This window comes from Lathamus discolor, chromosome 5 (assembly GCF_037157495.1).
Source record: "Lathamus discolor isolate bLatDis1 chromosome 5, bLatDis1.hap1, whole genome shotgun sequence".
In the NCBI taxonomy this organism is placed as follows: Eukaryota; Metazoa; Chordata; class Aves; order Psittaciformes; family Psittacidae; genus Lathamus; species Lathamus discolor.
In genome coordinates this window covers 106,627,647-106,653,549 of record NC_088888.1, presented here as the reverse complement: position 1 = coordinate 106,653,549, position 25,903 = coordinate 106,627,647, and the positions used below count along the sequence as shown (strand labels likewise).

Sequence of the window (25,903 nt, the reverse complement as noted above, 5' to 3'; positions counted from 1 at the left end):
TCTCAAGTGCGTAAGTTATAGCTATGTTCTTACGATCAGCACTAAAATATTCCCAATATCTTTGTTTCATCTACAAGAAAGGAGTATTTCACCATTCACAAAAATGCATTCATGAATATTACCTCTTCTGAAGTAACAGCAGCTGTTCTTCATGCTTTTATCACCCTACATTTAAAGCAGCAAAAGACTACCAAAATACCAGTGCCAGCTACCACCAGCTGAAGAAGTTAGCTTTTCAGTTCAGTGTATGTGAATTGTTAGTGATACTAACTACTAACACTTGTCTTTAATAGCAGACGCTTATACAAGAAATATGTGGCACGCATGGAAAGCCACATGGCAAACACATCACATGTAGCAAACAGTGGTACAAATAAAAAAAAGCCTAATTCCTATTTTACTTGTATTGAATAAGACAACTATCTTCACTTGTGTGTCAATGGAGGAAACAGTGTTGCCAACAGAAAAAAAATCGGACATCCTTAAAGATACCAAACACATTTCAATTTATCACCCACATCAGACTAGAGAATGCTTTATTAACACAGATAAAGAGAAGACAAAAGTCTCTGTTTAAATGGTGTCCAGGAGTTTCTGCTCGGAGCCTCAATTTTTAACTGATAGCCTTATGACCTGTTTCAAAAGGACCATAATGATAAATCACTCAAACCCTATTTTGCTACACAGAGAAGTCTTCTTAAGAAAGAAATGAAATGCCCCTTATATGGTTCCTCAATCAATGTTTAAGTAAGCAATTTTCAAAATTTTGTCTATTTTTCTGGGTTAATGTGAGCATTAAAAAAAATAGCAAGTGGTTTGGGCTTTTGATTTTTATCTTCCTTAAGAATTCAAAGATAAATATTGCCATCCTAACCCCAGATCCAGAAATATACTTAACTTTGACTATTCAAACACTGAAACACTTTTTGAGAAATAATTCTGTAATTCATTAGAAAAAGCTCTTAAGAGTTTCATCGCTCCTTCTATAAATTGATCACTTATTTTTCAGTGATCTGAATCACAGCACAACCCTAAAGACACCGAGTTGTCACTGGGCACGTACCTAGAGCAGTATGTTCAGGGTCCTACCTGGACAGACAGAGTGGAAGATACTGCCAGTTCAGACTCACAGGCAGAACTTGTTTTAATACATTTCTTTCCAAAAGAGAGTCTCATTCTTGGAGGAACAAACCTGGCATTTAATAGGAAATACAGAAGTTGATCAGCTAGCTACAGAGCCTTTCTCTCGCAAGTCACCAGATATGCATCTATCCCTGTTTGACATGTATTAAAGCTGGTTCAGTTTAGTAGATTTTCAGTATTCACTTCACTGGACTACTTAATTGCACTTTCAGTTCAGCAGGCATAAGCAGACCTAGAAGTGCCTAGTCCAGGATCAACAGCATTTGTGTAACTTCCTGAATACATTGTATTCAAGAGACAGTCAGCATTTATACCTCTGTGGTTTTCTAAGCTGATTTGCATACAGGTAAATTTAATTACATTATTTATATTACATGTTTCAGAGTTACATAAAATTTTATTTCTGCAACTGATCTGTCCACCATCAAAAGCAAAACTGGAATTACTGGGACATTTAGCAGATGCTTAGGAAATTAAACAGATAACAATATTTTTGTGCATTAAAAAATAAAGCAAAAGACTACAATGACCATCTTCAGAAAGTTAACATTCCCTCTTAGTAGGTAATATAGAGAAAGCTGATTTCTCTTAAACCAAAGGTTACAATATGAAGTTATGCTCAATTCTATGGTTCTCACAGTCATACAATCATAGAATCATAGAATCACAGAATGGTTTGGATTGGAAGGAACTTTAAAGCTCATCCAGTTCGAATCCCGTGCCATGGGCAGGGACACCTTCCACTAGAAAAGGTTGCTCCAAGCCCCATCCAACCTGGCCTTGAACACTGCCAGGGATGAGGCAGCCACAGCTTCTCTGGGCAACCTGTGCCAGGGCCTCACCACCCTCACAGTAAAGAACTTCATCCTAATACCTAATCTAAATCTCCCCTCTTTCAGCTTACAGCCATTCCCCCGTGTCCTGTCTCTATGCCAAAAGCCCCTCTACAGCTTTATAGCAGGCCCCTTTAGATACTGGAAGCTGCTCTAAGGTCTCCCTGGAGCCTTCTCTTCTCCAGGTTTAACAACCCTAACTGTCTGAGCCTGTCTCTACAGGAGAGGTGCTCCAGCCCTCTTTACAATCTTTAAAGACAATATGATAAAGTCTTAGTCAATAACAACCCCCTTGTATCAGCACACCACAACTAATACATGCTTTCTGCTCTTTAAACTCTATAAATACACACACAAACATGCATACATTACCAAAAAAAAAAAAAAAACCTCACACAGTAATTTTTTATACTACCCACTATATTACTACTATTAAGTCTTCACCATAGAGACTAAGTCAAGACACAAAGTTGTTTGTAAGACTTCACTGCTATTTACTGAACTGCCTTACCTAAATATTAGATGAAACATAACTTTAGAAGAGAGATCTGGCTGGAATGAATCTGCCAACTATACAGTTGCACATTCAATTCAAAGTTATTAAGTGAGGAACAAAACACTTAACTTCTTTAGGTAGTTTTTCTTGAGGTGTAGAGGGATGTTAAGGAAAATGCATTCTTGCACATCAACCTCTTCCTGCATACTAATATTTTTATTCCCATGTTTTTCCCTAGATAGCTGGACAAATAGATTAATATTAACTGGAAGTCAGCAAAATGTTATGTTTGTATACAAGCCCAAATATACATGTGCAGAGAAAGAAACAGACAGAAATTATTTTAATTTAAAAATTATTTTTTTCCCGTAAAAAGAGGGAGGAACAGAAGAGTAATTTTTCATCCTTTTCAGTATTTTATCAAGTCTCCAGGTTGGCTCAAACTCCCTACTTAATAAAAGAAGAAGTCTTTCATAAAAACCTTCAGCAGTGCAGCAGACATATAAAATAAATTCCAGTTTTAACAGTAGCACAAAATGTTTTATCATAACTGAGAAGCAGGTAAAATAGCTATATAAAATAGTAATTATCAATTATTCACATAAGTGCTCAAAAAATTAGAAACAGACAATGCAGAATGGTTGGTGGAGGGGGAGAGATAAGCTTTAAATCATTTTTTTTTTCAGGGAAACGTGCAAAATTACTCCAATGCCTACATTTTAAAAATACAGACTTGCAGTAGCTTTGTGGTACAGCAGAAAAAGTAGTCATAGGTATGGAGTCACATATTAAACCACATTGATACATACCTTCCATAAAGACTATATACTTTCTCCTCTTAACTTGGCTAGCAAAATGCCCTTTCCAGAAAATCAAAATTAAATATTATTTAGTAATTTTAGATGCTGCTTAATATTAAGGTCTAGTCCACATCTGAAAGGCTTTTTTCCAGAGTAATTACACTAGCTTAGCTCTACTGGAAAAAGCAGTTTACTACTATAGGCTATAGCAGTCAAACACAGTAGATTATAAAATAAGAAGACATTTTTCTCATGCAGTTGTGGAGCAATCTGATCTAAGGTCTGAAGCAGTTAGGTTGGACCAGTCACCTCCAGAAGTCCCTTCCAACCTGCATTTTTCTATGATTCCATTCTACAGTATTATTATTTAACTGGCACAGAAATACTGCCAACTGTTAAGAATGAGCATGTGTGTGCACGCATGTGTGTGCACCCATTTAAATGAAAATGTGTATAATATGAGCACACCAAAAAAAGCACAACCCTTCCCTCAAGTTCTTGATTTCCTATGAATAACTTAGAATATAAAAACTACACAACGACTAAGAACTACAAGCTTGGATTAGGTGGGAGTTACCTTATTTATACAACAGGATCCTTTTCTAATATAAAAGTATTCATATTTTTAATAGGAAAAAGAATAGCTTGCCTTGAAATTCATTATTTGTTCTCTCCCACACTGAAAACGACCAGTTACATTTATTCATACCCATGGAAGTATTTTTCCCCCATTAGGTTTTTGTCCCTTTTTTTTGTTTCTCATCAGTGTGTACACATCAGATGTTTACGCTATCTTGCTGTTCTTCACGAAAAGAACAAATAAGAGTACTTGGACTTGTACTAGATATACTGCAGGCTTTACACACAAACAAGGAGTCAAATATAGCCTGATTCATAATAAAGTATTACTATAGTTTCAAAATGGATAGTCATGCTTTATTTCAGGACCAAAATATACTCCTTCAAGATATTTTACCCAAATGACTCTGAATCATAGCTAAAGGAAAACAACAGGCCATCTGCTAGCAAAGTAACATTCGTACAAAAATGAGTACTTAACACATTGTCCTTTCCAGGGTCACAGAACTGCCTACTACGTGTCTATAGTTTTTCTTCTTCTTTCAGGGGGTAAGACTGTGTCATGGCTGTTGCCTTTTTAAGTAAGAAAAGGACTCACTCATAAGCAAAAGAGTGCTTCTTCAGAAATACTCATTCAGTCTAGAAACAGAGGATGATTCAAAACCACAACTACTCAATTTTCTAAAGGTTGTACAAATCATGTTGGGGGAAAGGGGAGAAAAACAATCTGAGCTAAAAATAAGTAACAACGAAACATTATCGTTCAGAGAAGGGTACATTAGGTCAGAAGCTGCTGCTTTTTAACACCATAAAGTGCTTACAGCTCTCAGTCCGAAAACTGAAGCACAAAAAAAGTCGCCAAATCAGGAGGGCAAATAAGCTGTTTGCTCAGCATCTTCTGTAAAAAAAAACCAAACTTTAAGCATAAACTACATGTTCTGGGTAGTGGTGGGTTTTTTTTAAGCTAAAAAAGCTCATCATTGCTTAAGAACCCAACAACATCATTTTACAGAATAAACTAACACATGCCATTAGACTTTCTCCCTCTTTTCATTTCCCTGTCCACTGCCCACTTAGCCATCAGTCTTACTGACATCTCTGCATCCAGTTAGACCACAACTGCTAAATTATTTACCATTTCTATAGTCAAACTAAAAGAAGCATTATTCAGTTATTTCATAGCCATGGAGAAGGGAGAGGAGGGCTGTCCCATCTAATCACTGCAACACCTTAGTGCATCATTATAGAAGGTCCTATAGAAACATGCAAAAAGACCAAATGCTGGTCTATGGGATTTAAAATCAGTTTAATACAAAGAGACAGTGAGATTTAGTATGTAGTATATTATATTATATATATATATATATATATATATATGTGTCAACTGGAAGAATAAGTAGAGTAACCTAACGGAAATTAAGAGCATAATAAAACCATAGAATCATAGAATAGTTAGGGTTGGAAAGGACCTCAGGATCATCTAGTTCCAACCCCCCTGCCATGGACAGGGCCACCTCACACTAAACCATCCCACACAAGGCTTCATCCAACCGGGCCTTGAACACCGCCAGGGATGGAGCACTCACAACCTCCCTGGGCAACCCATTCCAGTGTCTCACCACCCTAACAGGAAAGAATTTCCTCCTTATATCCAATTTAAACTTCCCCTGTTTAAGTTTTAACCCCTTATACACTTTGTTTTATTGTAAAAAATTGATAGTGTCACTTATTTATAAAGTGCTAGAAACTATGCAAAAGTTACTCCCTCTATTATTCAGCTGATTTAGAGCCAGTGTGGGATTTGAGGATAAGCCAATCACCTTACAGACCAATTTAGGGAGAACGTCATAATCAAAATTGCTACGTTGCACTCACAGTGACAGAGAAAAACACATAAACACATCTCTCTAACCACTAAGGGTTATCTTCCACCTCTGAAGAGATAGCCGTGTACCCAGGGAGGCAGAGTTCTGCATCAGCCCAATAAACCTGGGAGGGATTATGCAACCTTTGGGCCTTAGGAGAGAAGGTAAATATAGCTCTCCAAAGCCATCGATCAGATAGCTGAATGAGCCAGAAATAGCAAAACAGCACCTGGAGGAGAAAGACACTCCTATTTAGCTACCTAGGACAAAGTGCAATCTGCAGTTCCCTTCTGCTCCTTCTAAATCTGGTCACTTATGTACATTCTGTCAATTTTCAATAAATTATCTGATGCAACTGGAAATAATTCTGTGGGGTTGAACAGCTTCAGAAGAATGAAAAAGCCAATAGTAATTATAACGTCTATCTCCCTACTGTTCTGTATGGATGAATAATGTTCTATAAAAACACTGCATGCTGACACGTACAATCTGTACTGTCAAATTAAATGTGACTAGAAGAAATAAACTGAGATTACAAGTTATGCAAGCAGCTGCAGTTTGAAGACTTCAGCAGTTAAGAACAGACACATCTGCCAGTTACGGTCATAGCTGTAGTTAAACTGGATTTTCAGGTTCAGTCTGCTAGAATTAATGTATTACAATTCATTACACTGGGGAAAACAGTAGAAAATGCTGAACTTGATTAATGTATTCTTTTATAGCTTAATCAGTGTTTCATTACAATACATGTATGTCTTCATTTAAGTAGGACAGATCACTTCCAAATTTTAAAATTTTTTACTTAGGTATTAGATGTTACCCTAAAGCAACTTGTCAAAACCTGAAGCCAGAAGGTTTTAGGAATCTAAGCTCAGAATCCTGGAACCATATCCCTTTAAATATTTCAACTCAAAACAAAATTTCAAACACAGGATCTACTCGAGAAGTTGTATTCCTCTCAGAACAAACAGAGTAGAACTGTATGCATCGTAACCTTACTCAGAGGGGCTCTTCTCATACTTACCAAAATGGATTTCAGAAATAAACTCCAAAACCTACATTAACTTTGAACTGGCAAAAGAAAAATATGGTACTGGTAGAGCAGAAATACAAGATACACATAACCCAGACTAATGCAAAACTTCAGTTAATTTTGTTTATAGTAAAAACTGCTATCCAGATTAATCTCTCCAGTGTTTCCTCATAAAAACATCCCTCATGTTTCTTTTGCAAGCTTTCTGAGTACGAATGTAATTCTGAAATTAGTTACAGGAATGTTCCTTCCTAAGTCTGTAGAGACTCAATGATTTATTTGCTCTGTGTAAAAGACTGACTGCATACTACTACATACGTTAAGATCCTCCATTGCCTTTTGTCCCTACATAAATAGAGACAGGATACTCAACAACAAAAACAAGAGAGAAGTGAGAGATAAAACAAGTGTATTTCAGACATGATGTTTGATACTAATAAGGCTAAAGTTCAGGCTGTCTTTCACGTGAGCTCTGCTAGTAAGAAGGTAAAATGAAACTGCAGAATTACAAAAGTATGGTCTGAAGTAACTTCATTTTAAAACACAGTACAAAAACGTGGTAGCCCAAAAGAATTAATTTTCAAATAGCTTTTTTAAAACTCACTCCATTTTCAGCTCTTGCATCTTTTAGCATCAGTTGTGCAAACCCTATTAGGCCTACTCAGCAAAATCCTGTTGGGCTAATAAGCACTGTACACTGACGAGGCTCTGCCTTTAAAAGCTTAAAAACATATCACCCGCAGAAAGAGCTATAGTGTTTTCGCTCTCTCTAATCAATGTCCTTCCTATGCTCCATCCTACCTATAAAAGGGAAACTTAGTTCTGCTCCTAGTTTTCTATCTCATACCACTCTTGCCTGATGTATTTAATGAGGTAGATGAAAAAAGCAACACACTATCTGATAAACAAGTACTGTATCTGCTGCCACTGCCCTTCCGTTGTTTCTCTGTTCTTTAGTAGAGATGGGGGAGTCTTGTATGCATGCTTGTAGAGAAAGTTTTCAGCTCAGTAGGCTAAATGGTTATTTTTGAACAATGCAATCTCAGCACAATTCTGGGTTCAAATATGGTAAACAAGCATGGGACAGAATAGAGAAATTCTTTACAATCCCAAATTACAGTTTGGTTAACCAAAGCAGTCTCTCAGCCAGGTCATTACTGATGTTTTCCTCTACTATCATTCCAAACAAACTATCCAAAGTCAGACGATTTTACTGATCAACCTCAAAGCAAAGAGGGACAAGGATATGATCAACCAACGCCATAAGGCAACAGTCATAACAGGGTTATGTGAGTACTACCCTACCTCACCATACAGTAAGATAAAAAAAATTAATATTCAACTCAAGCACACGGTCATTGTGTGTTGCATGCTAGATAAATTCTGGATGATTTTATTAAAAACAATCATCTAGACTGTCTATTCAGCATAACTGCTTAGTCACTATAATCATTTACTTGTTTAAAGTAGAATCATGGTCTGCATGTGCTCTGCATTCCAAGAAACCTAAGACATATGAAAGCCAACACTCTAAAAACTCTCTTCTTCCCAGGGAAGAACTGAACCTGGCATAAGGGGAAACCTCCTGAGGAACCTGGCATGAGGGGAATGGCAGCTTTTGTATTTATGCTTGCATCTGCCTCACAAGAGTGAGTCAACCTTATACATTTGGGTATGACAGAAAAAACAAAACAAGAAAAAAAAACCCAAACAACAAAACACAAACCCACACATAGAAACACAGAATCATCAAGGCCATGGTTTAACTGCAAACTGGACTTAGCAGCAACAAAACCCATTGTCAAAAAGAAACATAAAAAAAATAAAATGTTTGGAAAACTAGGATTAACAAAATCAGATGTGCATCAAAAATCAGGCTAACAGCTGAAAACGATGACAGATTTTAGACAAGAACTAAAAATCAGAGAATGTAGTTTAAAACAGTAAATCATATAATAAATAACTTCAGATAAAATATTCAAGAGTAAATTACATCTTGCAGACAGCTTACAATGCATATTGTGTTTGATTTTTAGTTAGCATGTAATCTGAATGACTCAAAGTACTTAGATTATAATTATTCTGATATTCACAACTGGACTAACACACAAGCATGAGCCAATCTGGCAAAGCACAGCTATATAAATCACAACATTTCTTTAATGTTACATATGGTGTGCATTTCTTCAGCAGTGAGCAGCAAGTCCCCTGAGCTTTCTAACTGATAAGAAAACACTATTTTAGCATACATAAGCACTGCTGCTATCAAACAACATTTGCATTTCTGTATTTGAAAAGAAATTAAACATCTGATACTGAAAACAGTGACATCTTCCAGGGCATTCAGTGCTGAACAAACTGTAATCCAACTCAAGTCAGCAGGCGTTATCCAAATACATCATTAGGAGAAAAGATTACTTCAGAGACCATACTTTTGACAATTTCATTTCACATTCCAAAATTTAGAATGCTATTCCTTAAGATGATGACATATCAGAATGGATGAGAAATCCTAAATAAGTAGAAGAACCCCTAAAAATAATTTATTTTATTGATAAGGTTGCAAGACAATAAAGAGTACATTTTATTACATCATAACATATATAGGAAAGAAAAAATACCATGCAATGTAAAAGTATGCTCAACCTAGACACTCCACCAGTGACCAAAGGTCTAGAACCACTCTCTACTAGCCAGTTTGAACTCTCAAATATTATTGAAAATATCAGAATGGGAATGATCATGAACGTTGGCTCCGTTACACAGTGAAGCCCCAATGCATAAAACATTATTACTGACACTGCTCCAGTGTTAAGATGTCATGTTCAGCTATGTACAATGTTATTCTCCATAACATTCCATCCTCTGTTCCCAGAAGTATTTTGATGCAAAATTAAAAAAGGAAATAAAAAGAGAAAAAGACACATATAATTGTATTAAACTCCACAGGGATGTCTTCCATTTGTTTTAGTTTCTTACACTCTGCATTCATACACATATGGGGTATGTGTGTATCTCCGTATGTATGCATCTGTATATATAGATAAACAGTGTTGAATCAGGACTTCTTCATCTGGTGTAGCCTTCATGCAGTTTAGAAAAGACCTTCTCTGAGTTTTTTCTAGACAAAGTATTCAGCCAGGAATTTTATCTCCAATATGATTCTTCATCACCTTCTCAAACTGAATACTCCAAGTGAAGGTAAAAAAAAAAACCCTTCATCTTCAAATTGTTCAAAACAAATGTTCAGATGAAAATTCACCCTATAAGTAGTGCTTATATTACAAAATAGATTACCTCAACTGAATTATGATTTCTAATAGCTACTGTGAAATCACCACAGTTGTGAATCTACTGGGCAGAACTATAATTTGAGTGCAACTGACCTAAGGTTAGGAGTTAGTTTGGAAACAGATTGTAGATCAGCTAAATAAAGCTTTGAAAAACAAAGCTTAGCCAAATGAAGCTTCATAAAACAAAGCTCAGCAAAATGCATTTTAATGTGCTGAAAACGGGTTTGGAAATTATTAACACCTACTGCTGCTAGTTCTATGGTAGCATAATAATATATCCAAATACAAATAAAGGATGTAGGAGTCAAAGCAAAATCTATGTAGCATTATGTTCTTTTAAAAGATTGTAAGATAAATATCAAATCATTCCGAGGTCTCAACAAGTAAAAGCCAAACATACCCATATAAAAGGTAGTGCACTGCAAACTGATATATGTTTCTGCAATCTGCCACAGCCTGATACTTTTACTTAGCTCTGTATTCCTCTTAAGGTAATCAGCATATTAAGTACTATCAACAGTTGTACTTAATACTATTTACACAAGCATTAGACATCAATACAGATTTATTTTTTCCTAACAAATGCAAAAATTCTTAAAATCCATGTAAATATTTTACATATATTTTATGGGAAAACAACCATTTTATTAGTAAAAAATATATATATGAAAAACTTTTACACATTTTAAGAGTTTTTCTGCAGTATTTTACTATTTCAAGACACCTGATTTATTTGAAAAGACAGAAAATGTATAGGAAAATATTTGTGAGATTATAAAAACACAATTCTACAAAAAAATCCAGCTCATTCCCTAATGCTGTGGTTCAAAAATAGGTGTAGCGCACGTAACAGACATAGCATATGAATAACCTCCCCACCTTAAACAGGATTACTCACAAGCTTAACATTACATATAAATTTAAACATTCTGGGGAATCAGACCCTGACTCAACACTTACCTGCTGTAAATTATAAACTAATCAAAGATACCACCTTCAGACTGTGAGGCATTGTTATCCACAGACTTCTAGATCTCACTATTGGGTCATAACAATATTTGATATTCTACTTCAAAAAAAGATAGCTTCTCTGCATTCTTTCCATCTTTTAAGTCTCTACAAGAGTTCATTTTTTTAACATCAGCAAAAACTACCAAACACCATTCTGGAGCAGCACTCAATGTCCCTATATGACTTAACTTCTCACAAATTCACCTTCTTGCTGCACCCATTTTTTTTATTGAGAAAGGTGAGAGAAGTTGAAGTTACTCTTCCTATTACTTCCATTACTTACATGGATGATAATCCATAGGAAACAGGTGATTCACAATAATAAAAAAAAAAACAAACAACTAATTGCAGTGTTAGTCTCTATTTTCTTTTCTTTAAGAAAGCTGTTACCTTTTCTGCACTGTAGTTCTCCAGCCTTTATTGTTTCTCAGGATCTTAAGATGTCAGCATGAATTCCTTATAAATTGTTTAAATGGGAGAATCTGCAACTTTCTAAATTATGTAGTTTATAAAAAATGTCAGCTTCTGTCAGAGCCTGGAAAGTTCTTTTAAAGGGGTAACTTCATCTTGCAGTCCTAGCCAAAAGAAACAGCTGTCTTTTTTTCTCTACATGGCTCATCCCTGGCACTTTATAATTTCAAAAGTCTCCTTTATTTTTTTCCAGCAAACAATAAAAATGTAACTTTCATTGTGCTCACTACATTAAAAGGATTTCTTCACTTCCTACAAGTTTAATGAAACTGTGAAAACTGTTACTCTAAAGCACAGATGTTTGCATAGTTCTCAAACTGCACCAGTTCTGAAGCAAAAGGGAAATGTCTATTTCTTCCACTTATATGGCCAATAATAACTTCTACATTCTGACAGAATCATGTGTATACTGGCGAGGACGGTAGTTTCAAAATACTTTATCAGGAAGTCCACAACTAAATAAAATACAGGCATTGCAGATACTGATCCAAACTGATGAACATACTTCTTTGCCTCAAAACTTCATAGACTCTTTTGTTCTTTTAAACACATTTACAGTTATTTTCACCAACCAAGAACAACCCTTATATTTTCCAGTGTAGATGACTATAATAGATATAAATAACTAAACAGAATTCCCTTGAAGGCGAGAACTAATATTATTCTATCTGAAAAGAACTCAGTAGAGAAAACCACCGGGTTTGTAACAAAGTATTCATCTACTTCAGAAGATTTAGGGGTTTGGATCTAGATGATCTTAAGGTCCTTTCCAGACCTAAGTATTCTATGATCGAATTCACAGGAAACAGTTCATTATTATTGCATTTACATTATACTGACAAATACTGCAGTAGAACGTATCCCATGCTCCACTTAACAACAATCAAGTAGTCTCTGAAGGATGCTTAACTACAAAAAAAAAAAAATTGCACCTTCTACTTTTGGACAGGAAAACCTTCTACGTGGAATTTAAATGAGGCAAGTAATTCCTTTCATATCTACTGCCCATATAGCAATTCAAATCAGAAATTGGTACATGACAGCAAAGGTAAACCAACACATGACAGAACAGGCAAGACAGCATTACTCTCATGACCATTCAATCTGCATAAGATCCTGTATCTCCTAAAAGTAGGAGCAAGGAGCCAGGGGGGTCTTGTTATGAAGAGGCTGAGTGTGAGAGACTCAAGGAAGGTGTGGGATGTGGCACACAACATGGAAAAGATTCAATATTTAACATTCTTATGTCCATAACTGACCAAGACAAAACAGGCAAAAAATGCAGTTCAAATATAGCCTGAAGTGACCTAAAGCACCTTTTTACTCCTAAGTGAACTCCCACACAAGTACAAAAGAAGTAAAACCAAAGAGTATCTAGTGTGATACAGCAATACTAAAACGTTAAATATTTCTATTTTGTTAAAAAGCCAAATGCAGGTTTTATGAAGGTAAGTAATTACCATCTGTAGAGGCCTGAAATACTTTAACTTCTTTATGTTATGGAAGGCAACTGGCAGAAAAATATTTATAAATATTTATAAGTATATAAATAAAAGTCAAACTTGACCATTCTTCCTAAGCTAATTTTCAGTTCTTACATAATGCAAAGGGGAAGGAGAGTGAAACATTTCAGATAAGACTATCTAAAACTTTTAACTAACACAAGGCAATATATTAAAACCCACATGGAAACATACTAATAGCTATTCAACAGTTAACGACCTAAAGTAAAATGACAAAAGGACAGTATCATGGTAAGCCAGAATGTACACATACTTTTAATAAATAAAATTTCCCTGTCATTAAAACATAGTCACGGGTCAGAAGGCAGATGCTGGAACTGTTTTGACTTCTAAATTGCTGATTAAAAATGAATTAAAAAACATACAATGAAACAGCACCAATACAGTAAAAAGAAACTTTCAGATACTGCTAGGATCACTTAAAACCCACTGAAAAACCACTGAATTCACACTTCAGTCTGTCCTTATTTACCTCAGTCTAGGTTAAACAACATCCTGGACAGTCTTTCAGAGCCAAGGCCTTAGTGAAAATGGACAATGATCACCACTATCATCTTTTGAAACCACAGATTTATGTCTCAGTACTCTGGGACTAGTTTTCTCCATTTCATTTTCAGCTCTTGACAAATGAACACAGGGGAAAATCTTTTAAGATGCTTTTGCAAGACTTCATAAAAGCAAAGCTCTCTTTTATGTGCAGCTGACCTCAGCAACTGGCACACATGCATCCTCTCCCTCCACTCCATAAGTAACATTCACAATCATTTTTTTTTAGTGTATGATTTAGACATAAGGCACTACAGCCTAGCTCTCCATCTGCAGCCTTTAGCCGTTAGATATCTTTCAGGTGTACTTTGAAACATTCTTTCAAGTGTTTGATAAATCAGGAGCACAAATCCACATGGAAACAAGCTCCTTACTTCCCCCCCCCCTTCCCCCCCCCCCCCCCCCCCCCCAATTCTGACAGCACGGTATCTCAGATACACATAGGAAAGCTAAAAAAAAAAAAAATGCTGTGTAGTGGTAGGTCAAACTTTCTGATGAATGCGTAGCTCTTCTACAAAACAAAGATTTGAAGTCAGCCCAATGCAGTAAGTCACCAGGCAAGATAAAGACTTCTTCTACAGAAGAAATCCTTCTGATTATGCATGTATCTTTGAGACTGACAAACCCCACCTGTTTAAATAACATCCAAGGTTTTAGAAGCCAGAAACTACAAAATCATGTAATATCACATCTTGGAACTGGGTTTCAAAGAATCCACTGTCCATTTACAATGACAAATAACTCGGCTTTTTAACAACTTTGCATCCTATCTGCCAAAACCCAGTTATTTGCACATGTTCCACATCCTGATTTCATCAGCAATATTATCTAAACAGTCTACTTCTATTAGCACTGAAAAATGTTAATAAAAAATATTTACATAAGCATATATGACAAAGGGAAGCTTAGCTTTCTCTGATGAAGGACTGAGAAACAGAGGTCTCTAAAGACATCTAAAGCAATACTAAAAATGTGTTTCTTTACTCAGCAGGATTTTCTCTCATTTCAATACTCGATGTGTTTGCTATTTATCAAAGTCACCTCTGAAGGTTTTACAAATCAGAAGTAAAACACCAACAGTTCTGTCACTAACACCTGCTGCCTTATCATCCTTACACACACATTCTAAAAAACCCCCTAAAAGATGCATAGAAAATGCAGACATTACCACGTATTTTGACTGATTACTTACATCATACTCTGCAACTCAGGCGTAAAGCTTGTCGATTTTCTCCCACTGCTTGAAGAGGCAAGTGCTGACATCGGGCTAGCCACAGTGCTGCTCATCTGAGTAAACAAGAAATAACAACACTTATGATACTTATATTTTATGAATGTTTCACACTAGGCATTGAAAAAGGAAGGAAAGCTATATGGGGCAGACTTGAACATAAGGGCACTGCATGCAGAAAGAAGCCTGTCTGCAAGGCTGTGGAAAATGTAAGAGTGTTGATGTCTATAGTAACCAAAGTACTAGAAACATGCACTATTTTTGAATACCCTGGAGAGGTACCCTAGGAAAAGCACTAAGATGCATATATAGTATCCAGAGGCACCAGTATCTTGCTACCCAAAACATCCTCTTATATTCCTGCAGTATCCTAAGCACTAAAAAAATCACACCCACACCATCTCAACTGAGACTAATAGGAGTAAAGCAGAATCTCAGAAAAAGCCAGAAAAAAAAACTCAATGAAGCACCGAGAACATAACCTCCTTTCTTAAACACCAGCTTTATGTATATATATTACTTAAGTCTCTAAAACAGAAATGCACTAGGAGTGGGAATTGAATGTTACCATAATACTCACATGACTGAAGGTCCTATCTTTGTACAAAGTATTTTACAGCTTTTCTATGGAAACTTCTCATTAAAAAACTCCAACCAAACTCAGGATAATTCTACTCTTATTCTATGATGCAATTAATGCATCTCTTTTTTTCCTCTTAAATAACAGGCATATCAAACGGCTTTAAACAATTTCTTTTTAAAAACTAAATAAAAGTCTGACAAGTCAATATCTGTTTTATTATGGAAAACTCTAACAGGAATTTCTGTTTTTCCCTTCAAAAAAAATTTTAACAAAGAACACACCATGTAAGTCTCCTGATAACCAGGATATACTCCCACTACACTTCTTCCTCTTCTAGTTTGCTGCATACCAGTAACAGTTGAGCTGCACTGCTCATTTCTTGTATTATTAGTAGCAACGGTTTTAATGACAATGAAACCATGTATCAATAGTTTGCTGCAAAATCTCTTAAGGGATCCTACCTTTCTCCACTCTTAAGATTGTTTTTTGGAAATGAAACCTATCTAAAACTACGAAACTAAATGACCAGATTTACATTAAAAACCATTAAAAGCATTGCAATCAATCACAAATAATGTGCTTTAAGAAAACTTGTAATATTTTAAGTACGTAACATAAAATACCTCCAAGAAGTAAGGAAAGAATTTAGTGCTTTAAAAATGCTAATGACGAAACAGCACCTGGATGAACAACAAAAATAAAAAGCTTACGCATTCTGGTAGAATCAGAGAATCATTTAGGTTGGAAGACTCTATCTTAAGTTCAACCATTAACCTAACACTGCCAAGTCCACCACTAACTCATATCTCTAAGTGTCACATACCTAAATTACCCCCAAGGACAGTGACTCCACCACTTCCCTGGGCAGCCCATTGCAATGCTTGACAATCCTTTTGGTGAAGAAATTTTTCCCCACATCCAATGTAAACCTCCCCCGGCACAACCTGAGGACATTTCCTCTCATCCTATTACTTGGTTACTTGGGGGAAGAGACCAACTCCCACATTGCTACAACCTCCTTTTCTGTAGTTGCAGAGAGCACTAAGGTCCTCCCTGAGCCTCCTTTTCTCCAGACTAAACAACTGCAGGTCCCTCAGCCGTTCCCTATAGGACCTGTTCTTCAGACCCTTCACCGCTTTTATTGCCCTTCTCTGGACCCGCTCCAGTGCCTCACTGTCTGTCATGTAGTGAGGGGCCCAGAACTGAGCACAGGATTCAAGGTGCGGCCCACCAGTGCCCACTACAGGGAGATGATCACTTCCCCAGCCCTGCTGGCTATGCTATTGCTGATACGGGCCAGGATGCCGTTTGCTTTCTTGGCTGCCTGGGCACAAGCTGGCTCATGTTCAGCTCTGTCAACCAGCACCCTCAGGCCCTTTTCCACTGAGCAGCTTTCCAGCCGCTCTTCCCAAAGCCTGTAGCATTGTATGGGGGTTTTGTGACCCAAGTGCAGGACCTGGTACTTGACCTTGTTGAACTTCAGGCAACTGGATTTAGCCCACTGACCCAACATATCCAAATCCTCTGTAGAGCTTTCCTACCTCAAGCAGATCAACACTCCCAGCCAACTTCATGTCCTAAGTTGTTTTTTTCTTAATGCTTTTGAGATTTTCACAGACTTCTGTTCATCTTCAAGCAGATTCTAATTTAGATCCCCATCCTGCAAGCACTTATGCACATGTGTAACTTTAATCATAAAGTTTACTCCCACTGAAGTCTGATTTTAATCATATGAGTAGTTACACACCAGGCTTAAGTGATGGCAGGATCCTGCAATAATCAGCAGTTACCAGAGAGTCATATAATCCAAACAGTCAAATTAGTGGGGTTTTTTTATTATTTTTTTAAGTAAAAATCTTTTAGAACATACAGGAGGGTGACAGTATTTCCAAGAAAGTTCTAGCTACACATGGAAGGGCATGAAGAGGAAGCTTCAATGGTACCAGCCCAAAGATTTAGAAATTTATGTGTATTTTACTGTTCATTATTTGACTGGGACTGATTACGATCCATTTTAGTAGTTTCTCTATTTATATCCAATATCACAGTACCAATATTCCTAAACGTAAATTAGTACAATTTTACACAGACCCCAGATAAAGTAGATAGGGGAACAGCTCAGGTAATACTTTCTAAAACAGCTGTAGAAAAAGCCATGGAACATATTTATCATATGCACCTTAAAGTTTAAAAACTAAATAACATATGAAGACTAAAGGGTTTTGCTTGTTGTTTTTTGGGGTTTGTTTTTTTGTTGTTGTTGTTTTTGTTGTTGTAAACTGCATCATTTAAAGCATATAGCTATTTTCTTTGAACATCCATGGCAATCATTTTGCTTTATCCATGTAGAACTGTCTGATAACTTCAGAAGCATTCTCCCAAAATTCCCAAGAAACATGGTACAATTCCACAGTTGCCTCTTCACAGCGTAACACTTGTGATTCATGTGTATCCAATTTTGGAATACTTTTTAAGGTTCCTGTCCTCCATGTGGACAAGACCAGCTTAATTAAAAAAACTTGAAGGGTTGTATGTCTGGGTGAGCATCAGCAGGTTGGAAAGCTGAAAGCTTATCAACTACTGCTTCCCTAAAAACTTGGCCTTCTATTGCAACCAAATGATTTAACTTTCAAATCAAGCAGGTGTACAGCATTTTCTTGACATAAAAAACCAACAGCTTGTCAGGCTTTGTCAGACCCTTTACAATAATTACTTCCACAGCCCACATTTTGTTTGATGGTTCAGATAATTAACTTCTTTACACATCAAAGTTCCATCGTCCGTATGTTCTATTTCCTTTCTTCCGGACATTAAAAAAAAAAATCTTTCAAAAGCAGAAGCACTCTCAAATCAATTTTCTTCAATAAGTACAGCTAACATGGAACTGAAAAGCCTACTGTAATCTTCAATGGGTCAATATATGGTATTTGTTTTAGCCCTGGACTGAAATGCAGCTGTTTGCCATACTCCACAAAAAGGATTCAGATGTTCTGATTAGGTCACAGATTATTTCAACATGCTGTATTTTAATCATGAACTCTAGCAAGAAAAAGATAACTTCTGATTAACGTTATTTGGAATAGTAATTATGAGTTCCTACTCAAATAGCTCCAACTTTTCAAATTCCTTTCCTATAAGTACAATATGGCAAATATATAATATAAATATACATTAAAAGGTATATAGAATCATTAATGTAAATGTTTAAAAGCCATCTACTGTATCCTCAATGCCTTTTACATTAGGGTCACAATAGAAAACAGTACTTGTTTCATAAGAATCAGCAGAACAAAGGAGTTCTCAGCTGAGGGAAACAAATTCTAAGCCATTTCTTGTCAAGTTTAGGCCCATTCTTCTCACTGAGGTAAGATACCTGGGCAGACTTTCATTTCATAGCCATACTTCGTATCCAAATCAACTCTGAGATTACCAATCACACTGATGCTTGTACAATCAATAACTGATCCGCATAATTTTAGTGTGAGGTGTCCCTGTCCATGGCAGGGGGGTTGAACTAGATGATCTTGAGGTCCTTTCCAACCCTAACTATTCTATGATTCTATGATAATCCATCTATTTATTCAAGATCTAGACACACATATAAAAACTGAACCTCTACTGCTCCTAAAAACTGAATTTAAAACATAGGCTCTACATTTAAGCTGTAACTGTACAGCACCAAATCTCCAAGTTACTTCACTTCATTTGGGACATACATAATAAGTCTTAAAAAATATATATATACACACTTAATAACCCCTTCTTTTGAAATACTTCTATTCACATACCACCATTGTCAAGACATGCAGAGAAAGGTGCATCCAAACAGACCAGTCCTCCAATACATCTGTTCAACAGCTGATCTAAACACAATTAGGCAGAGTAAATTATTATTACCCACTTCACAAAAAGACAGTAATCTAAACTGGGCCAGTTTAAAACAGAAGTGGATGCTTATGGATCTTATCTGATGCCTCTCTTATAAGCTAAGGAAGATGCAGAATTAAAGAAAAAAAATACAGCAGTGTCCCTACATGAATTTTTAAATTAACACATTAGAGTAGAATTTACTGTTATGCTGACTTCAGCAAACATACATCTAATGCGGTTACTGCATCAGTCCTCTTTTCTTGCCTTTCATAAATACATTTACATAAAACCTGAAACCATGCAAAAACTTAAAGACTGACATATTTTCATTTATATAACCCCAAACAAAACAGGAAGGAAACAAAAGCCAAGATGACTATGAACTAACACAAAATTAAAATGAATGCTTTTGCTTTTACACTCTCTACTTCAGAGTAATTACATTAACCAGCCTGTTACCACTGAGTATTTTACTGCTTGCATGGCCTCACCAACAGAGAGTATAAGATACGTCCTCTAGGACTGGAGATGTAATAACTTGATTAACTACAGATTTTTGCTAGTGCACTTCTTTCAAAAAGCAAAACCTGTACACCCCGTTGAACATGTGCAAGACTGGCTAAGTGTATGTTAAATATTAAAAAATAAATTAAAAAAGTTAAAAAAAAAAAAACCACCAAATGCAAAACAATAATTCTGCAATACCCAAATGCTGTAGTACATATACTGTTTTGCTGATTACCCACTCTCCCAGAACAAGTGAAAATTAAAATAATAGTAAGTATTAAGTCCTTTAGTTCTCCTGAGTTGTTTAAGCAGGCTGGAATGAAAAACACTCTAAAGGGTCTTGCATAAGCACAGTACACAGATGACCTAGATTTCAGAACAAACTTATTATTCAAAGTGTATAATGAAACTCTTTTATCATCCTCTAACCTGTTCAGGTTAAAAAAGAATAAAAAATAAACACACAAAAAACAACCCAGATTCTTGTGTAACAATTAAGAAATGGCTTTGCTTGTAGGCAGTAAGATTAATAACTTCCATACTGCCTAAACAAGACCTCTTAAAAGGCAAGCAGATAAAGCAACGGCACAGACTTTCAAGGAACAGCCATAGTGAATCCAGGATTAGAAGCAATCTGTGGGCAGGCAGTGACACATCTGCAGTGGGTATGCACCCAATAATATTGTTCAAAGCTAGGGATGCAATCTCAGCTTTCTTTCATTTTGTAATAATTAACAAAGTATCACAAAGTGGAATGCATGCACTCTTCATGCTAAGGATAACACACTACATCTGCTACTGCTGCTTCCCTTTATTACCTGATAGACTGGATGCTTATGATTGTTCTAAAGTGAATTCCAGAATGAAATATTAATCTTATAGCTGTCAATGTACAGCCCAGCTTTCACCACTCAGATAAATAAGCATCTCATCCTTAACCATGACACTCTTTCTTGAAATGAAATACGCTTAAAAGCCCACATGAATAGAAGGGATACAACTGAACATTATTTCCCTCTTTTCATTTATTCCCATGTGTTTCCTTCATTCCCATGTAGAACTTAGAGAAAAAACATGTATGTTTGATAGAAAGGGTATCAGACCCAAAAAACTGAAGTATATATAGGCATATACTTTGGCCCAAAGAATAAAATTAATCTTATTATTCTTATCAAACAGGACAGTTTTAAAATAATCCTTAATGTTCATTTCCAGCTCTCAGAAAAAAAATTATTTTTGTGCCTTAATTTTATGGAAGTCCTGAAATGAAAGCAGTAAACAAGCAAACAAGCACAACTCTCTGACTGACTTTGCAGTGATAGTCACCAACCAACTACAGACTGAAGTATATAACCTTCTGACTGTTCTGCGTAACAACCACTGCATTTTACTTGAAATGATTCTGCATGTCCTCATACTTTAAGCTATTATTTGTCCATCCATGAGTTAGACATGACAGTTATGTACACCTCTTCTGAAACAAACCACAGAATGGTCTGGACTACTGAAAGAATATTAATACACAGATGAGTGAGTCTATTTGAGACTGAGAAACACACAGCATAATCTTACAGGAGAGGTATGCCTCCACATCTGGAGATGTTTACAAACACTTCTCCCAGCGTTTCTAACTCCAGTCTAATCAGAGCTCTGTCCTTCCCCATAAGCAATTTATTTATTTTTAACCAAGAATGAAGGGAAAATGAATCTAATGTATATGTCCACCTCCCTCTCAACTGAATGTGCAACACTTTTTGCAGAACTCCGTACCACATTTGCCAGTTACTGGCACTGCAAATTTATGCACCAATGACTTTCTTCTTTCTTCCTAGAAATGTTTTAACAAAAGAATGTAAAGACCAGAAAATCTTAACTAACAGCAGTTTCCACAGCTTCCAGAATCCGGCTCCTGTAACCGTAACTTTGTTTGGACTAGCATTTATTTTTTTCAAAATTCATTATTTTAGTAGTATTCTGAATCTTCCATACCAGTTATTAAATAATTGTATAGACATAAAATTTAGTGACCGTGAACTCCCTATGGTAACCATTGACAATCTTCAGTAAAGCCAATATAAGGTTTGCTTGCAAATCTCGTGTTAAAGGTGGCCTGAACTCATTAGGAACTTACATACTTGACTCCAGCATGCAAAGATGAACAGACCCCAAACTATAACTTACTCAGTATTCTGTTTTTTTTCTGAGGAGTAGAACATTCCTATGTGAACAGGAAGTTAGTATGCTTTACTGCTCATTTGCCCGCAAGCAAATCCATTTGTCATCATGGTTCCCATCTACCTTTAAGTTCCACCTAAAGTAACTTAAAATTTAAGGTTTTGCTAGTGTTGTCAGATTCTCTGTAAAGCACAATCAAGTTTGCCTGCCTCTTACAATTAACTTTAAACTATACTTTCCTGGGTAGAACTTCTCTCTCTCTAGCCCTTCATCTGCTCAGCTCCTCTCAAGATAGTGTTCTCTACCCAACCTATCACACCAATTGCATCAGTCCTCTTCCTTTCACATTACCCTGTGCTGTGGTTAGTTCACTGTCTGAAATACAATTAAAATCACTTCATAATATAGTTCCATCCTGACCTTAACTGCATATTCTGGCATATAAGGAATCTCATACTTTGCTCCATGGCTGCCCTCAAGTTAGGGCATCAATGTATGTATCAAAAATTCCTAATGAAGAATGACTAGCCAAATAAATAGCAGAGATAAGAATTTTCTCCAATTCTGACTGTTGAACTGCTCCTCTCCTTTCTAAAATCACTGCTTGCCATCTTAAGTCTAAATTCTCTAGATCAGAAAATGTCTACCTCCACTGTTGCTTATTTGTACACCACCTATCACAAGGAAAGCTGCAGGTAAAACACCCACAGTCTTAATAAAATTACAACCATGAAAATTAGCGCTTCAGAAACAGGTCTAACAGTAAGTCAGTAATGTTCAGGACAGCAATTCCTTTTCACAGAATCACAGAATCCCAAGGGTTGGAAGGGACCTCAAAAGATCATCTAGTCCAACCCCCCCGCAAGAGCAGGGTAACCTACAGTATATCACACAGGAACTTGTCCAGGCGGGCCTTGAATATCTCCAGTGTAGGAGACTCCACAACCCCCCTGGGCAACCTGTTCCAGTGCTCTGTCACTCTTACAGTAAAGAAGTTCTTCCTGATGTTAACGTGGAACTTCCTATGCTCCACTTTACACCCATTGCCCCTTGTCCTATCACTGGATATCACTGAAAAAAGCCTAGCTCCATCATCCTGACACCCACCCTTTACATATTTGTAAACATTGATGAGGTCACCCCTCAGTCTCCTCTTCTCCAAGCTAAAGAGACCCAGCTCCCTCAGCCTCTCCTCATAAGGGAGATGTTCCACTCCCCTAATCATCTTTGTGGCTCTGCGCTGGACTCCTTCAAGCAATTCCCTGTCCTTCTTAAACAGAGGGGCCCAGAACTGGACGCAATATTCCAGATGCGGCTTTTAGAGATCTCATGGTCATAGATGATGTCCAATAGGTTTCTGCTAAGAATGCATATTTTTCTTTGCTACTTGAGCACATGATTTTTAAAAGCACTTAACACTGGAGAGCTGTATTTATAATTCTGATTATTTAATTCAGAGACCCTAGCAATAGTTAGGCCAGTAACTGTATGTTTCAAATCACATCTTTCATAGAAGTTCTTGGCCTCTTTTTACTATTACTGTTATTTCTATGGCAGTTTAAGGAGATGTGTGAACCAGAAACTTTCAGTTGATTCTGTAAATATCTGATTGTAATCAAACATAATACTTCAAATGTATGCAAAAATACAGGGGTAGGGAAAAGCCAAAGATTATTTATAAATAGAAATTTATTCTGTATTAGCTTGCAAATGAACACTTACTAAGGTTACTTCATATTAATAATGACTACATGTAACACTATGAATGCCAAGTATCTGAAACACAGATTACAGATCTAATCAATATAATTTTCAATACCTTTGACATGCAGTATTCTGATCAGCCCAGATCAGCTTGTAACTGAGTCACTCCTGCCTGGCTCCATGAGAACACAAGCCTACCTAGTTTCCTTTTCTTTACATACTTTGTATATCCGCACATTTGGATATTTCGCAATTTCAACAAGAACATCAACTCAATTAGCTTCTATGGTATAATTACCCTGCTTGGGTTTGGCCTTATGCCCTAAAACACCCTTTCAATAATGACCTAGAAAGACACTGTCTAGCTGGTCTCATTGCTTGAGGGCATCACATCAGAACAGCAATAATGACATGAACAATGTTCAGTGTTGCTCTAGACTACTATGTGTAATTCTTAGAAAACTTGTAGCTTACTATATTACAGCTTGCTTATGCTGACAAGTTACTAATTGACTAATCAAATTTCAGACAGCTCCATTCTGTTTTATTCAGAATTGAGCCCACAAGAGTAATTCAGTTGGTAATGACACTCAGAAGCTTAGCAAATACTCTAAAGGCTACTGAATCCTGTTAAACCTTATGCAGTGTTTCCAAATCCATACACTGGAAAGTCATGAGTAAAATATTGGTAAAGCATAGAAGGATTTCTTGTAATTCTGGTTAAACGTCAAGCTAATTCATCAGAATCATCACAATTAAGAATTTATCTTAAAAAAAGAAAAGTATTTTCACACTTTCACAGGATTCACAGGGATGCGGCTTTCAGAAAAAAAACATAAATAAATACTGTTACAGTTGGAAATACTACCTTTAACATCAGTATTCCCATCCACACAGCGACAATACACAGGACAAAAGGAATCACAATAAAATCTGATTTGCATGTTAGTAACATGTGAATACGAGCCTGTGCAAAGTCCAGAGTTAAAAGACTGACACTGCCTTCCATGCCACTTAGATCTGGCCAACAATGAAGAAAGATATGCCTAGCGGGAGAAAGGAAGGGTGCACTGCACCCTGACAAGTAAGTCAGCACCGCACAGGGTGCAGTGCCTTAAGCCAAAGGGAAAGAGAGGCCTGTACCAAGAAAGAGAAGGATGTGGGAGTTAGATCCAAGACCTCAAAAGAAAATTTAATCATATCATGAACACCACTGCATACCTTGAAACATATTCAATCTTATGAAATCAAATGCCTCACAATAAATCATTAATACTAATGCCATACAGCAAACTTTGCTGTCTGCAACATCAGGTTCTTAACCTGCCCTTCACATACACACTAATAAATATTTTGCATGTATAATGGGCTTTGCATTCACAGACTGCAAGGCATTCATTTGTGTCATCTGTAGGAACTTATAAGCAGCTGATCTTTAAATAGGACGTGTAAAATACAGTTAACAAGTGGCAAAACAACTTGAAGCCCACACAGAGAAGTATTCTGGACTCGCTGTTATTCCTAGACTTCTAGCATTTACCAGTAATTTCTTTAAGGTCTAATAGTTTCTATAAGGGATAGCACAGTATTTCTATTAATAAACTACCACACCTGTTTGTGCAAAATAAACAAAATCTGCTTCCAACAGAGGAAAGTTACAAACCACTGAGATTTAACAGCAACAGAGCAACAAAAGATTGACATCAAAGCAACAAGATTTGTCCCTGCCTATGGCAGGGGGGGTTGGAACTAGATGATCTTAAGGTCCTTTCCAACCCTAACTATTCTATGATTCTATGACAACACCCAACAGTACACGGCATACCGCAGGCCAAAGCCTGGCCTCTGCCACCTAATTTTAAGTCTATGATTAAAAAAATGAGTTGTACAAACATCTTCAAGATTAGTCGGCAAAACAACAAAATGAACAGGGCAAGGTCCCACGTGTGTAACAACACCGCAGGCCACAGGAAAACCGACACAAGAGTGAAACATGTTAAAAGGTGCTCGCTGCCACCTCCCAGCAGCAAGCAACCCATTGTCTAGCGCTTCCTCCCGAGATCGCATAGTTAGGAGGCTGCGAAGCTGGGAGCGAGCTGGCAGCCGGGTACCAGGAGGCATCGCTGCCTGGGTCTGAGGGCTGGGCCGCTGCTCAGCATCTTGGCATCTACACCAGCAGCTGAGGAGCCCCTTCCCGAGGCTGCGGCCGCATCCCCCCGCGGCCGTAACGCTTCGCACGC

General features: G+C 36.8%; 2 protein-coding genes across 6 annotated transcripts in view; one reads left to right on the top strand and one right to left on the bottom strand.

Moving 5' to 3' along the window:
* The window catches only part of RUNX2 (RUNX family transcription factor 2), a 225,308-nt gene that overhangs the window by 21,291 nt on the left and 178,114 nt on the right, over window positions 1–25,903 (top strand). The window lies entirely within an intron of this gene.
* Window positions 1–25,903, bottom strand: part of SUPT3H (SPT3 homolog, SAGA and STAGA complex component) — a 276,015-nt gene that overhangs the window by 249,358 nt on the left and 754 nt on the right. The window contains 1 exon segment of the mRNA XM_065681818.1: window positions 14,786–14,880. Within this exon segment, the coding sequence (XP_065537890.1) occupies window positions 14,786–14,880 (95 nt within the window).